The sequence below is a fragment of the Salvelinus namaycush genome, chromosome 5, assembly GCF_016432855.1.
Source record: "Salvelinus namaycush isolate Seneca chromosome 5, SaNama_1.0, whole genome shotgun sequence".
Taxonomy (NCBI): Eukaryota; Metazoa; Chordata; class Actinopteri; order Salmoniformes; family Salmonidae; genus Salvelinus; species Salvelinus namaycush.
Window position 1 is genome coordinate 59,367,498 of NC_052311.1, and position 14,276 is coordinate 59,381,773.

At 45.8% G+C, this 14,276-nt stretch overlaps 1 protein-coding gene across 2 annotated transcripts in view; it reads right to left on the minus strand.

The window, feature by feature from the left end:
- LOC120048555 (suppressor of tumorigenicity 14 protein homolog) overlaps positions 1–14,276 on the minus strand; it is a 42,000-nt gene that overhangs the window by 1,435 nt on the left and 26,289 nt on the right. Inside the window, exons 4-18 of one of the 2 annotated variants that reach the window (XM_038994635.1) lie at positions 12,909–12,979; positions 12,440–12,609; positions 11,323–11,358; positions 10,490–10,721; positions 8,451–8,590; positions 8,224–8,327; positions 7,619–7,728; positions 7,333–7,463; positions 6,633–6,737; positions 6,223–6,330; positions 5,775–5,888; positions 5,276–5,395; positions 4,552–4,732; positions 2,611–2,879; positions 148–284 (exon numbers count right to left, since the gene is read on the minus strand). In XM_038994635.1, the coding sequence (XP_038850563.1) occupies positions 148–284; positions 2,611–2,879; positions 4,552–4,732; positions 5,276–5,395; positions 5,775–5,888; positions 6,223–6,330; positions 6,633–6,737; positions 7,333–7,463; positions 7,619–7,728; positions 8,224–8,327; positions 8,451–8,590; positions 10,490–10,721; positions 11,323–11,358; positions 12,440–12,609; positions 12,909–12,979 (2,028 nt within the window). The remainder of the gene's footprint in view (positions 1–147; positions 285–2,610; positions 2,880–4,551; positions 4,733–5,275; positions 5,396–5,774; positions 5,889–6,222; positions 6,331–6,632; positions 6,738–7,332; positions 7,464–7,618; positions 7,729–8,223; positions 8,328–8,450; positions 8,591–10,489; positions 10,722–11,322; positions 11,359–12,439; positions 12,610–12,908; positions 12,980–14,276) is intronic. The other variant, XM_038994636.1, reaches the window with a different exon arrangement.

The window sequence follows — 14,276 nt, forward strand, 5'->3', positions numbered from 1 at the left end:
CATTACATTGGGCACAAAGGAAATGTGTTTAGGAGTGTTTTAAGATGTAGGTGTATGACATACGTTTCTGTTTATAATTGCATGTGTTTGTGTTGTGTGTGTGTGTGTGTGTGTGATAATGTAGCCTGCCATGCGTATCCCTCCCACCTGACAGGCGTCAACCCCTCCGGACAGGAAGCCGGAGCAGAGCATCCTGGATGTGACCTGACCCTCGGTGACCACGTTACACACCGTGTCGTTAATGATCTTCACCTCCGCCTTCTGCAGCAGCCGTGCTATGGCACCTGACCGCCACGAGAAAGAGAGGACACGTGGTTATAACTAGCAGGAGACGACCTTCATGTCCACTAGCTACTGCCTACAACCCAGGTGCTAATGAGTTGGCTTTGGGTTGGCTAATGTACAGTTAAGAGATCCCTCAAGAGAAAGAGGGAGAGGGATAGGGAGGTCTGGTATGAAATATGGATGTGGAAGAAGGTGTAATGGAAGAGGGATGATAGGAAAAAGATGTGTGCGAGATGAAGGGAACAAGAGGAATGACATGATGAGAGAGATGAGGAAAATATTAGGATGAAAGATGAGGGAGAAGGAATGGGAAAGGGGTGACAGAAGACAGGGACGTCATGAGAGATGAAGGGAGACAGAGCGGGATGTCATGAACGGGAGAGATGAGGGTTGAGAATGAAAATGGGGAGGAGGTGAGGGAAGACGGCCGTCAGGAGAGAGGGATGAAGGGAAGAGAAGGATGCCATGGCGATGAAGGGAAAGACGCCATGATGGGAGACAGATGAGAGGGATGAAGAGGGAGGGATGGAGAGAACGCGCGAGGAATGTCAAGATGAGGGAAGCGCAGCATGCCAAGAAGAAAGAGAGATGTAAAAGATGTATATACATCATAGAGGAGTTATAACACACCTGACTGAGTCAAATACTATGCCAAATGGTTAGTATGTGAGGTGCGCTGATTCAGCACTTTCTTGGACTATTCCACTGTCTCTTGGCTCCATTCCTTTCAAACGAAATCAAGTGCAGCTCAAGCATATGGAAATACTTGATCTAATGCACAGTATTTGACCCAAGTCTGCCGTATGAGAACAGTAGTGCTGGTCTAAATGAGACCCTTAATACTAAATCAAGCACAGCTCAACAATCTTAAAGAATTCAACATGTATGACCTAGGGATGGGCATGAGTAATTGAGTACCGAGTACTCGAATGGATGTCAAAAATAATCTTTAACCAGAGATTGGCGATAGTGTGCATCTCTCTCCATGTACACTCTTCCGCCAATTTGTGCTCAATCATTGTTTTCATGGTGTGAATTGTTTGTGAAAGTTTATGAATTCCCCGCTATATCTCAAAAGTATCACCAGCAGTAAATGTAGGCTACCGTTAATCATTGCAATTTCCCCATTCATCTAGAATGTTTGGTTACGGTCATTTCTGTTAATTCAATGTATTAGTCCAGCATACCACTCTCATTCTTGTAGTGGAGACGTTGTTTTGAGAGCTCACTGATGATGAAGTTGTGGTTTATTAATCATATTTGCCAGTTTTATGTCAACATGTCTGGTTTCTCCGTCTTGTCAGTATTGCTTGAGTGCGCACAGATGTGGACTACCTAGGTCGAACGCCGGGATAGGTGGTCGAGTTTAAACCCTTTCACCTGCGTTTTGTTGGAAGTCGCGTTTTTTTCTTCAATAGAGTGATCAGGGTTGAGCAACTATATCCTTCACAGAAAATACATTTGCGCAACACATTCACCAGGAAATAGTTTCATTTTCATCAGATGACATCCGAAGTGCAACGCTATTTGGCTAGCAGCCACACAATTAAATGAGCTTCCAATGAGTAAGGTCATTTTTTGCAAAAGTGTTGTTTCTAGTGTTTTTCTAGTGTTGTGTACCAGCTCCATTTCATAATCTAATGTTTTATTTGAAGTTAATCTTGCATTTTACCAGAGAAAATGAAGCTACGAGAAAAGTAGCTACAAATCAGTCCGAGTGCTGTCTGCTGATAGAATGCCAGTTGGGGAATTCTCATCAGAGTGAAGAAGCGCAACTGAAGCAGTCTGATGCCGAGCATAATTTTAGGTCTGCGTTTAGAAAACGCAGTAAGATTATTTCCTTATGCGTTTTATCTTTTATTTTTTGCCACTGCTAGGCGAAGCCAGAGCCGAGCAGGTAATACAGCTCATTATGGTTTCAATTAATGATTCTAAAATGGCACTTGGTTTTTTATTGACTGAATATACTAGGCTATATAGAACATGTTATCTGTGAAGGTTATGATAAATTAGGCATTTTTGCACGCTGTTGGCATATAGATAAACGTGCACATATTTTCCTCTAGTGTGTTCTAATATACTTTCTTTTACTTGAGTACTCTAGTACAAAAAAATAATAATGAGAGTACTCTTAACAGTAAAAACATTTCAAATGACCATCCCTAGTATGACCCAGTTCTGTAGCATGAAATAGAAGTAAATGTATGTTAACTTTGACCCCATGCACTAAATCAATTGCAACATTAGCATTTGGAGCTATTCAACATATGTATTGTATATGACCTAGGTCTATAAGAACAACAGTGTAACTATATGATCCCCCACCTCCTTCACGGAGCGTGCCCCAGCCTGTAACCCAACAGGCCATGCCAGCAGGGAAGAGGTGGGAGCGTGCGGGTAGGCAGATGGGGTGGATGGTGTTGGTGAACTCCAGCGGCTTGCTCAGCTCCAGCAGGGCGATGTCGTAGTCATAGGTCATCTGGTTGTAGTCTGGGTGGGTGATAATGGTCTTCACCAAGCTTCTCTGAACAGTATCCTGCTTATACTGGTCCTGCATGCCACTGTACGTCTGCCAGTTGGAGGCCACGTGGTTTCTAGAGGCGATGAGAGAGAGAGAGAGAGGGCATGGGATGTTAACATTATTCAGTTATTCTGCTGGCCTCTCTGCCTTTGAAATTTCACTTGAAAGTGTTTTTTTTACAAAGTACAGGAGTGGATAGAATTGATTGTGGGCATGTTAACCAGCCTACAGGGCAAAGGGCTGGCAGTCTTATCTGAAAGGGGCCAGTGTGGTGGCAGGCTTTTGCCACGGCCAAAGCAGCAACACACCTGATTCAAATAATGAACTAATTAGTCTTTAATAAAGACTCAATTGATTGAATTGTCCGTGTAAGATTGAGTCTAAGATTGCCTACTGCTGCTATAGGATATGAGCTTGAGCTACTCCTATAGAGCCTCTCCACAGCATAAGAGAATGCTGTCTGTAAACAGAAAGGAAGCCATTTCTCTTCCAAGCTGACTGTGTGATTGTGAGGGGAACCAATGCTAGCAGCAGAGCTCTGTAAATCTCTGTACTGTTCATGAAACTGCCGCAGTGCACAGCTACATCATCTCCTACAGTGGCTGGCTCTAAATGGAAAAGACCACATCCATCCCAACACAGCAGTGCTGGATCACATTCTAGTGCAGGGCTAGTGCTCCACCTACTGGCAGCCCAGCTAATTACACACAGTATATACACACTATAAAGCTGCTTTGATGTAAATGTGGCCCTGAAGCATCTCTTCTAAATAGTATAATCAAGGGGTAATTTCTCAGTCCTTGTGCTGTGGATCAAAACTCCTGTGTTGTGTAAAGCACTGTTTACCCATCATACTCGCATCTCTCTTAGGGCTCTGTTCAATCCGCATTGAGGAAATTCAGCTTTACAGCGTGATTGAAATGTAAAGGCAATGTTCCCACTTTAGTGGAGAACGCATTCATGGTAAACGCTGCACATGTTGGCTCAATACCTTTACATTTCTATTGTGGAACCTGGAACTCTTCAGCTTTACAGATTGAAAAGCCCTTAGTATAAAATGAACAGGATCTCTAAAACCATGTCCTCAGGAATAATGAATAATAATAATAATAATAACAACGAGAATGGGGCGCCAACAAACTAAGTTAACTCAGTGAAGTAGTTGAAAGACAGCAGAGTGGCCATAAACTACCCCCGGGCGTGGGAAAGGTCCAAAAAAAGATGTTTGAAAGCAGAGTAGAGGGAGGTGGGAGATAGAGGCTTCAGAAGCAGAGATGGGATGATCTGTCTGTGAATCAGAAACCAGAAGAGGTGTGAGGGGTGCCATGTACACATACAGGGCTGGAGATCTTGAAAGAAGAAGTCAAGGAGAGAAGCTTCAGTAGAGTAGAGAAGCCATAAACTACCCACAGGCATGACGGGATAGACGGACCCAAAAAAAGAGGCATAGAGAACAAAAGCGAGGCGTAGGGAGGGATGAAGGGAGGACATTCGAAACAATAGGAAGGACAAACTGCAGAGAGGCAGGAGGAGCAGAGAGGAAGGAAGGAGGAGCAGGGAGGAAGGAAGGAGGAGCAGAGAGGAAGGAAGGAGGAGCAGAGAGGAAGGAAGGAGGAGCAGAGAGGAAGGAAGGAGGAGCAGAGAGGAAGGAAGGAGGAGCAGAGAGGAAGGAAGGAGGAGCAGAGAGGAAAGAAGGAGGAGCAGGTAGGAAGGAAGGAGAGCAGTGTTGTGTATGTGGACCTCACTCAAGGCTGATGGTCTTGAAGCAGTGGGCGGCAGACAGGAGCCAGCGGTTGGAGATGATTGACGCGCCACACACATGCCCACGGGTCTGGAAGTGCAGGCTCACCTGCCAGGGCCACTCCCCCAGCTGCGCATTCTCCCCGCCCACAATACGGTTAAGCTTATATGGCCGGATGCCACAGTCTGTTGGAAGGTATGGTGGAGAGGAAGAGTGAGATGAGCGTTAATGAACAGAAGAGAAGGAGAAAATAACTTCAACTTGACACCGCAGCCTTGGCGCTGAACTGAACGGCTCGTTGAAATAAGGTACCGACATTAGCTTATCAAAAAAACACTGCCAGACCCCGAGGCTTGTAGGAAAGGAAAAACACAAAAATATTCACACAGATGTCAATAGTTCTCCAAAGAAGAATCAAATAAATAAGAGTGCTGGATGGAGGCCCTCCGGCTTGTTTGGTGTTCTGTAGACAAGCAGCCAGTCATACGTTATCCCAGCCCCACTACTCTGCTGTCCTGTAGCTCACTGTTAGGAGTGACAATGATGAGTTTACAACTGGTTTCATGTGCTAGTCGAGGTTTTTGCATCAAACAGGAGTTCTAAAACTACATGCTAACTCATGGATGTTTTTACAAAGACAGAGAGAGATGCCCAGAGAATAGGAAGCGAGTGAAGACGTAAATGAGAGGAGGAATGAAAGAGCTTGCTGCTGGGTTGTCTTGTCTTACCGCAGCCTTCCTCGTCTGATTCGTCGGTGCAATCTTTGACCCGGTCACACTCAGCGTTCACCTTGTTCACACACGCCTCATTCTTACACTTAAAGCTGAAGTCAGAGCAGATACCAGGAGCTGCACAGAGAGAGAGGTGGATAAAAATGTAAAATAAAAGTCAAAACCCATCAAGAAATCATAAGAAAACACATTTCTGATATTAAAAAAACAATCCCATTTTTCATAAACCTATTTCAGTGCTAGGCCAGGTTTGATGAAAAAGACACTCCAATCAGTCAGGCATTAGAATGCAGTGCACCATACATGGTGATGGTGCTGTGGTTTACATTGACTGGCTGTATTGATTGAGACTGTCTAGTCTAACATCCCACTTTAATCACAAAACTGAGATTGAAAAGGAGTGACAGGGTTGTGTGTGCAGTAGCATAGCTAATGTATGTCAAAAGAGAGGTGTGTCCTGTCATGTAATGAGTGAGTCTGGTGTGTGTTGACTTACAGACGGTACAGGAAGCCTCGTCACTCCCGTCTACACAGTCCATCTTAGTGTCACACACCACATCCTGAGGCAAACAGGTCCCGTCGCCACACCTCCACTCATTCTTAGCACAGCCTTGGAAGGGGGGAGGAGAGAGAAAGAGACATTTTTACTGGTGGCCAGACTGGATGCTTGTTCTCCCTCCATCTCTCCCCTGCTCTGTGTTTTAAAAGGCTGAATGCATTATACATGATTAAGAGTCTAGACGGAGGCTGAGCAAATTGGGCAAGGCTTCCAACAAGCCACATTACTGATAAAGTAATGACCACACACAGCCGAGCTAGGAGCCAGTGTCCACCGATTAGCGCCTTTAATGTTAGCACAATTAGCATGGCATTAGCGGGCCGTTTAGCCCGCAGACTGGCATTACATAGATAGAGAGGGTCTGGCCGACTAGGAGGCTACTCACTGCAGTGCTTCTCATCACTCTCGTCACCGCAGTCATTGACACGGTCGCACACCCAGTACTTGGGCTTGCACATCCCGTTGTCACAGGCAAACTGGTCCTTTTCACATTCTGAAAATAGCAAGAGGAAATGTCCAGTGTGTCAGAGGCTTCTATCACACAGATATGCACACACATAGGAATGTGAGGGGAGTGGGAAGTATGTGAAGGGAGGGTAAGGGGGAGTGAGGAAGGGTTGAAGGGGCAGTGAGGGAGGGTTGAAGGGGCAGTGAGGGAGGGTTGAAGGGGGAAGCGAAGTAGGGAGGGGTGAAGGGGGAAGCGAGGTAGGGAGGGTGAACGGGAAGTGAGGGGAAAAGAGGGAGGGGAGTGAGGTAGGGGTGAGGTGAGGCCAAGCAAGGCCAGAGTCTACTTACTGCAGTTCATTTCATCACTCATGTCCCCACAGTCGTTCCAGCCATCACAATGCAGCTCTTTCTTGATACAGAACCCAGAGCCACAGGCAAACTGGTTGGGGCAAGCTGCACACAGTAACAGAATGGAGGGAATGAGGAAGGAAGGAGGGAGAGAGGGAGACAGGGGGAAGAGGCGAATGAGAGTGAGCTATGAGAGAGAGAGAAAGATGGAGTGTGAGGGAATGACAGTGTATATCCGGCCCATCCGTCTTGTTGCAATCTGCTCGTCCCTATTGATCAAAGCAATTTGAAATCCATTATGGCCCAAACTCTGAAAGAGCAGCACTACAGAGGGTAGAGGGGACGAGGGGACAGACAGAGACTAGAAGTGCTCCTGCCTGATAAAACAGACAATAAACACACTCTCATGGTGATTGGTGGACCTGTGAAGTCAGAGCTGCAGTCTGTAAACCTCCATCATTGAACCGTCTCTGACTGAGTGTCAGTCAGCGTGCCACTTGGTTTGGGGCACTAGTTCAGTTGTTATAGTGACGATTACTCTGTCATATAGCAACTTTCACTTCAATAGCACCACCACTCCCATATCAGTTGCCATTGAGATTAAGAGTGGTTTGAAAACAGTACCATAAAATGGTAACACCTTCATAGGACGTTTCATACAATCCAGAGTCATATATAACACCAGAGAGAAACCACTCACGGTTGGAAGGATCGTATGCATTGTACTGAGCCTGGAAGCCTTTGTCTGTGAAGGACTCATCAGAGTGGAACATCACAACCAGTGAGCTGGTGGTACTGGTAAGGGCCAGAGAAGACAGCTCCCCACAGTACCTGACACAAAGCACACAACGTTTATTTCAGTGGAAATACTGACATTGCTTTAAACCATCACATTCCGTTGACATACAGAGGACACATTTCCTTTATCCTGTGAAAAACAATAAAGTCATACTATAGAGCTCCAGTAAGTAGAGGAAAATTCTTACTTGGTGCCCATGACCTCTATGTAGTCTTTGTGACACACCCTGACGTCCACTCTCGGCTCCTTCATACGGAACATGGTGAACTTGACACGTACCTGCTTCCCTGCAGGGACCTGAGACAGGGTTGTGTTCATGTGAGTCTTAAGAGTTGGAAAATGCCACCACTTTTCCCCTCTGCCCTGCTCCTTAGAGGTACGCACTTGTTCCTTCCTCCTCATAGTTTCTAAATAAATGGTGTAGGAAATATAGTGGTCTCTCAAGCCTGCTCACACCAATTCAATGATTTGAAATCCACAAGGGGAACGGAACCAAGTGGGAGGTGTAGGGAATTGGAACTCAAACTACAGTAGCTGTGGGAGAACACCTAACCCACCTCCTCCCCCCAGACACAAAACCTTAAGGACTGCTGCTGCAATAGGACATATGAAGATGGAAGAGGTACTGAACAGCCTGGCTGACATTCTGCAGCCTCAGCATTCCCCTCATACAGAGCTATGGATGGTGCAGGAAAGAGGGAACTAGAGAGCGGGACCAGAGAGTGAGGGGGTAAATAGAGAGGTAGCAGAGAGAGGGGGTAACAGAAGGGGCTATGATGCAGGATCACCAACCTCGATGGTCCACTTGCAGTCCAGGGCTGGGGGATAGAAGCTGGGGTAATGGGGAGAGCTGAAGTTCCCCTGAGCATCACTCAGGACTCCTCCACAACTTTCAGCTAAAATGGCAACAGTTGGGTCATTAGAGTGTTCATCATGTTAACTTAGTGAAATATGGACTGTTTGACTGGCATTGTCGTTGTACATCTTGGTAAGGGGATGACTGTGTGATGTTATCTTACATGTTGTTAGGGGGATGATTGCGTACTCTGCACTGAAGCCGGGCCTCTGGACAGCACTGTCGGTGATGAGGTTGATGAGCATGATGTTACTGGACGACACCACCTCCAGAGGATTGCTGGGAGGCCTCTGACCACACTTGCTATAGGAGGCGATTCATACAGGAAATGGAGACGTCAACAAATGACAGGGCTGGGCAACACTGATCAAGGTGTGGGACTTCAATTCATTCACTGACAGAATGTGGTGCAGGCGTGAAAGGCATAAACCATCAGTATACCATCTACACTGTGTTGTTAGAGTGACATAGTACACTTTTAATAAAACACATGAATCAGAAACCCAAAGAAGCCCATTAAATACATTTGAAATGTCTAAATAACTGATGAGCACCCACACATCAAAAAGCATTAAGTCAACTATTAAAGGGAAGAAAAATAGCCCTGCCCGCTCAGACACACATTTCAAAGTCAAACAGGTATTTTAGCAAAACGCTCCTGCAGCGTGGGCCGGCGGCCGGAGCCACAGAAGTGTGAATGACGCTGCAAGAGCAGCACTACATCTACCTGCAGCAACGTGATGCCATTAGAAACTATTGTATTAAGGCTCTCAAACCTGGTGTCACCTTGGATAAATCTGAAAGGCTGAGCAGCAATATAAAAATCTTATGCAGCGCCTGGCTACCCGCATTTGTTTGGCGAAGGGTCTGGAACTTGAAATTGCCTGCAGTGTAGCCCCCACTGATTTGCACTCAGGTTGCCACAGTGGGGGAGAGAGAGAGCGCAAGAGAGACAGACACCCACAGAGTCCACAGACAACCAACCACAATTACACACAGCAGCATGGCTCCTGGGTGGCACCCCTGGTAGATTGGAAAAGAGAGGTCCTTCTGAGCCAACTCAATCTCACTGAAGGTCCCCAATGTTAACAATGAAAGACGACGTGCTGGGCTAAATGCACCAGGATCCCAACAAGTGACTAAAATCACCAATGATGTATTGGGAATGAAGTCCACAGCATTCGCTACACTTCAAAACGACCGTTTTCGCCCATGTTTTTCTATTCCCACTGGGGACCTTAGCCAAATACAAAGTGATGTTCCGGTCCCTCTTGGGAATCCTGGAAAACTACATGACACACTTTTACCTTCTTTCCTCATTAAGTAAGCATATGTTGGTACTGGTAGTATGCATGTCTTGGTTGGACCCTAAATGAATAAAAGGTTGTAAACAAGTGGGATACACTGAGTGTACAAAACATTATGAACACCATCCTAATATTGCGTTGTACACCCACAGATGTTGGCCCATGTTGACTCCAATGCTTCCCACAGTTGTGTCAAGTTGACTGGATGTTCTTTGGGTGATGGGCCATTCTTGATACACACAAGAACCTGTTGAACGTGAAAAACCCAGCAGCGTTGCAGTTCTTGACACAGTCAAACCCGGTGCGCCTAGGACCAACTACCATACCCCGTTCAAAGGCACTAATATCTTTTGTCTTGTCCATTCACCCTCTGAATGGCACACAAACAATCCATATTTCACTTGGTTTAAAAGTCATTCTTTAACCTGTCTATGTATCTTGGTAGGATGAAGAATATATTATTTATTGTGCTGAAAGAAAGCAAGTTTGAAGTTGACTTCCTGCTTCCTTTTTCCCCACTGTAACATAACCTTATTGATTGGAAACAAACCCGCATTCTCGCAGCACAACAACCTATGAATTACACCTAGCCTAGACACCAGGAAACCACCTCCGATTGAACAAAGACAATATGTCTCACACAAATTTGAAATCTTACAATTGAATTCACTTGTCTGTGTATCACTGCTGATATTAAGATGGAGTTTGTCACAGATTTCCTTGGGCTGTGGAGAATAGTGGCATTATGACAGACACTGGCCTGATTCAGCCTCTCTCATCACCATCCCTGTACTAGAGTCTTTGGGTTCATGAAATGCACTAATAAAAAATCAATGCATTATTCATATTATTTATCTATCATCATTATCACAGTAGTGGTTGTGAGAGCACTCACTGAGTGATGGCCTGGGACTCATCCGGGCTGAGGGAGTCGTAGATGGACACAAAGTCATCGGAGCAGTCGTCCTCTATGTGGAAGTGGGAGAAGCGGACTGAGATGGCGTTCTGTTCCGGGGCTCTGATCTGCCACTGGCAGCGGGACTGGGCCGGGTACTGATCTGGGAAGCCTGGAGACTGGAAGCTCTGAACTAAGGTGCCAGCCTCCAACCGGAAGAAACACTCATAATCTGACGGTCAGGAAATGAACAGCATAACAGATTACATTAGTAGATGTACAGACATACAGGTACAGTAGCCCAACAAGGCTGTGGGTTTTCCCTGGTCAGCTCACATGCTAAGGAAGAACTTTAGACTCGCTAGTCCCAAAAGTGCAAACGCCAAGGCAGATAACATAGTGGAAAAAAGAGCTGTGCTGAGCTGTGTTGTATGGCATCAATCAAAATGTCATATCATGGTGTGGAGAAATGTACACATCTTATACCATGTCTACTACACTGTTCATCATCCAGTGTCATCTGTTGATGCAATGTCAACTATCAACTCTCATCTGAAATTAAATGGAACATGCGCAAAATCGTTTGAGGATTACGCCTCAACAGAGGGTAAAAGAAGACGAGTGAAATAGGCCAACATCCATTTTTATTCAGTAGTCCACTGATGTACTATATAGCCAGTGCTCTCAATCTCTTCATGAACGGAGCAGCAGCAGCATTATGTATCAAGCGGGGCAGGCATTCGTCACAGACTGGCAGCAGCGGGGTGAACATCTAGCGGGCTGGAAAATTACAGCGGCGTGTGATTGAAACGGGAGACAGTGGGTTTACTCACCGGCTCTGGGGTTCCGGGCCATCCTGGGGTCTGTGCCTGGAGAGAGGGGGGGGGGGGGGGGTGAGAAGGGGGGTGAGGGAGAGAGACAGAAGAGTGGTGGAATAAGAGGGGGAGGGAGAAGGGAGAAAAGGAGAGATGGAGAAGGAGGAGAGAGAATTGAGGAGGAAAGGGAAAGGGGAAATGAGAGATAAGGAGGGAGGGTTAAGAGTGTTACCTTACTGAGAGGCTGATAGAGTTTGATGCACGGGCGTATAATATTTGGGTTGCACTTTTACTGTTCCAATTCGCCGTACGCACTGCTGTTGAGAGAGCTGCCGATGGACAGTTTTTTTTTTTAAACCCCCCCATTGCCCCACGGAGCCCAGGGATACATCTCTGTCTAACCGTCTGACAGCCACATCAAATCATATAAACAGAAATCATTTTAAAGAGAGCAAAACCACTAAGTCATATAGGGTGACCTTTTTTCAATGCAATGTGAAGTAGACAGAAGCTAGAATAATGATAATGGCTAGAGCCAGGCAGCTAGAGGGCAGCCCAGGGGCCAACTACTGTAACGTCATTAGAGGACCCAAACTACATAAAGTGTCCAATCACTGATACAATACAAACAGAGTGGCATCCCTTATACCTCCACGTTATCTTATTAGGGCATGTCAGAGACATCTAGCTGGCATAGAACAGCCATTAATGGCAGAAATCAGATCAGATATGAATGCTTATGGAAAATGACAGAGGGGGCTTGCTTCAGACAATACATTTCTCTTCATTAAACATGACCCTTTAGTTGAGGGGAGGCCAACCCTGCATCTGGAGAGCTACTGGGTGGCTTTTGATCCAACCCTGTTACCCCTCATTCAGCTGATCAAGGTCCTGGTGACCAACTCTGTTACCCCTCATTCAGCTGATCAAGGTCCTGGTGAGCAGCCAATTAATAGAATGATAGGTTTTGGATTTGGGTTGAAGTGGAAGCTTGCAGGACTCAGGGTAACTCTCCAGGAGGAGGGTTGGTCACTGCTTGCTTAGTTTAAACCCTAAGCCTCTAGATAAACCACCTGCCCCAGAGACTAGACCCCCTGGTTTGGTCTTGACTGGGTTGTACTAACTACTAACTCACGTGAGGCAGTGACTTGGCTGATGCGGAGGCTCTGGCCGGAGCGTTTGCCCTGCTCCCTGATGCCATTCCACAGTACCTCCAGGACCCGCTCCTCAGAGAACTCTGGCAGCATCTCCAGGTCCGTTGCCGGGATGTCAAACTGGGTCCAGTAGTAGGCCAGCACCCCCTCACTGGAGAGAGAGAGGGACTTGAAGGAAGAAGACCAAACTATGCTGACTGAGGCCTTCATTGATCACTCAGTTATGCACTTCAACGTTTCTATAGTGCAGGTTTGACCAAACCTCTCCTCAACAACAGCTGGCGTTTTGAGTTGCTGCAATGGACGTTCCATTGTCCAAATCACACTTATCCAATAAGCATTTTCAAAGATTCATATTATGTAATAAACAAAGTGATCACATGACTAGCTTTATGGCCAACTGTACATTACCAACATGCAGAACCTCCACATCCCAGAATGCTCTCCTACCTGAAGGCGGTCACCACAGATGTGGTGTAGTACTTGGAGAGGAACTCAACTTGTTTGTAGTTAATCTTAAGCTGGTGAAAAAAGACAAACATAAAAATTAGCATTCATTAGGTTACCTGACAACCCATTTGCTGTTACCATGGCGAAGATAGGGAGCCATGACCTCAGAGTTCAGCTGAATCCTCCATATATGGTTTAATTGATCAAGGTTACCATGGTGTTGGGAGTGCTCCAGGTATTGGCCAGTTCGATACCAAGAAAAGTTTGTCTGCGGCTGCAATAAGGCCCCTGAGAACAAGTGTGTATGCTTGCATTCAAACTGCCTGCATGCCATGAATAACAGGGCTTCCATTGGAGATCCCATGGAGGACGAGTGTCTTCAGCTACAGTTATGTGAAAGAAATGTAGAAAGAAACTGGATTTCGAATCCTAGCATGTGTTGTTACTAATCATGCTGTCTGTTCATAGTGTGTGTTAAACTCCAGTTCAGACTGTGAATAATAACGCATGTAGCGGACATGTAATTATCAGGCTGGTAAATGTTAAATCCAAAAGGTACATTATAAAGGCAGAGTAGCTGAACTCACCTCAGCTCCCTGAAACAGACTGAAGAGAGTAGTGAACGATCTTCATCTGTATCAACTCTGATAAGACCACATTGAGAACCGAGAAATGGGCTGGAGACTTTAATGGACCACAATGGAGAAAGCCCATTAACAATTTCAGAGGAGAGCAAAATGAGTGATCCACTGAAGTTGAACCCAGAAGTGTAGAATGTGATCCCATTGCCATTTGCAGAGCTCAGATGAGAGACACAGTGTCTCCTACGTGTGGATTTCCTTATTCAAAGCCATTTCTAAGCACAAATACCATGTTCTACAGCAGGTAACAGCAGACTACCAAGTCAACCACACAGCACCGCCAACATACAGAGAGGTGCATTGTTCCCTCAATTTAAAAATAACTGTGTATTCTTTAGTCTTGCCAGTGGAGCCAATAGTGTGTTGGTGTCTGATTGGCTTTGTTAGTTCAGTTGTATATACTATAGACCCAATCACCAACATATAATGACACTTTGCTCTACTGCATCTGCAATACATGGCCAGAGGATGAACTGAATGTACCGAGCAGAGAGAATAATGGTGGGGGTGTGTTCTGTTGTCACATTAATGCTCATTGAACAGTCATCTAGAATTCCATTCAGACCACCTACCTTACATTGTCACTCATGCAGCCATACATTCTAAAGCAATGCCACACTGACCGGGGGTTTAGCAATAGCAGTTTATCATTGTCATGTTCCCAAGTGGCGATACACACATCTCCATAACTCCAGTGAAAGGAAATGTTGTTGGAGGAAATAACAGA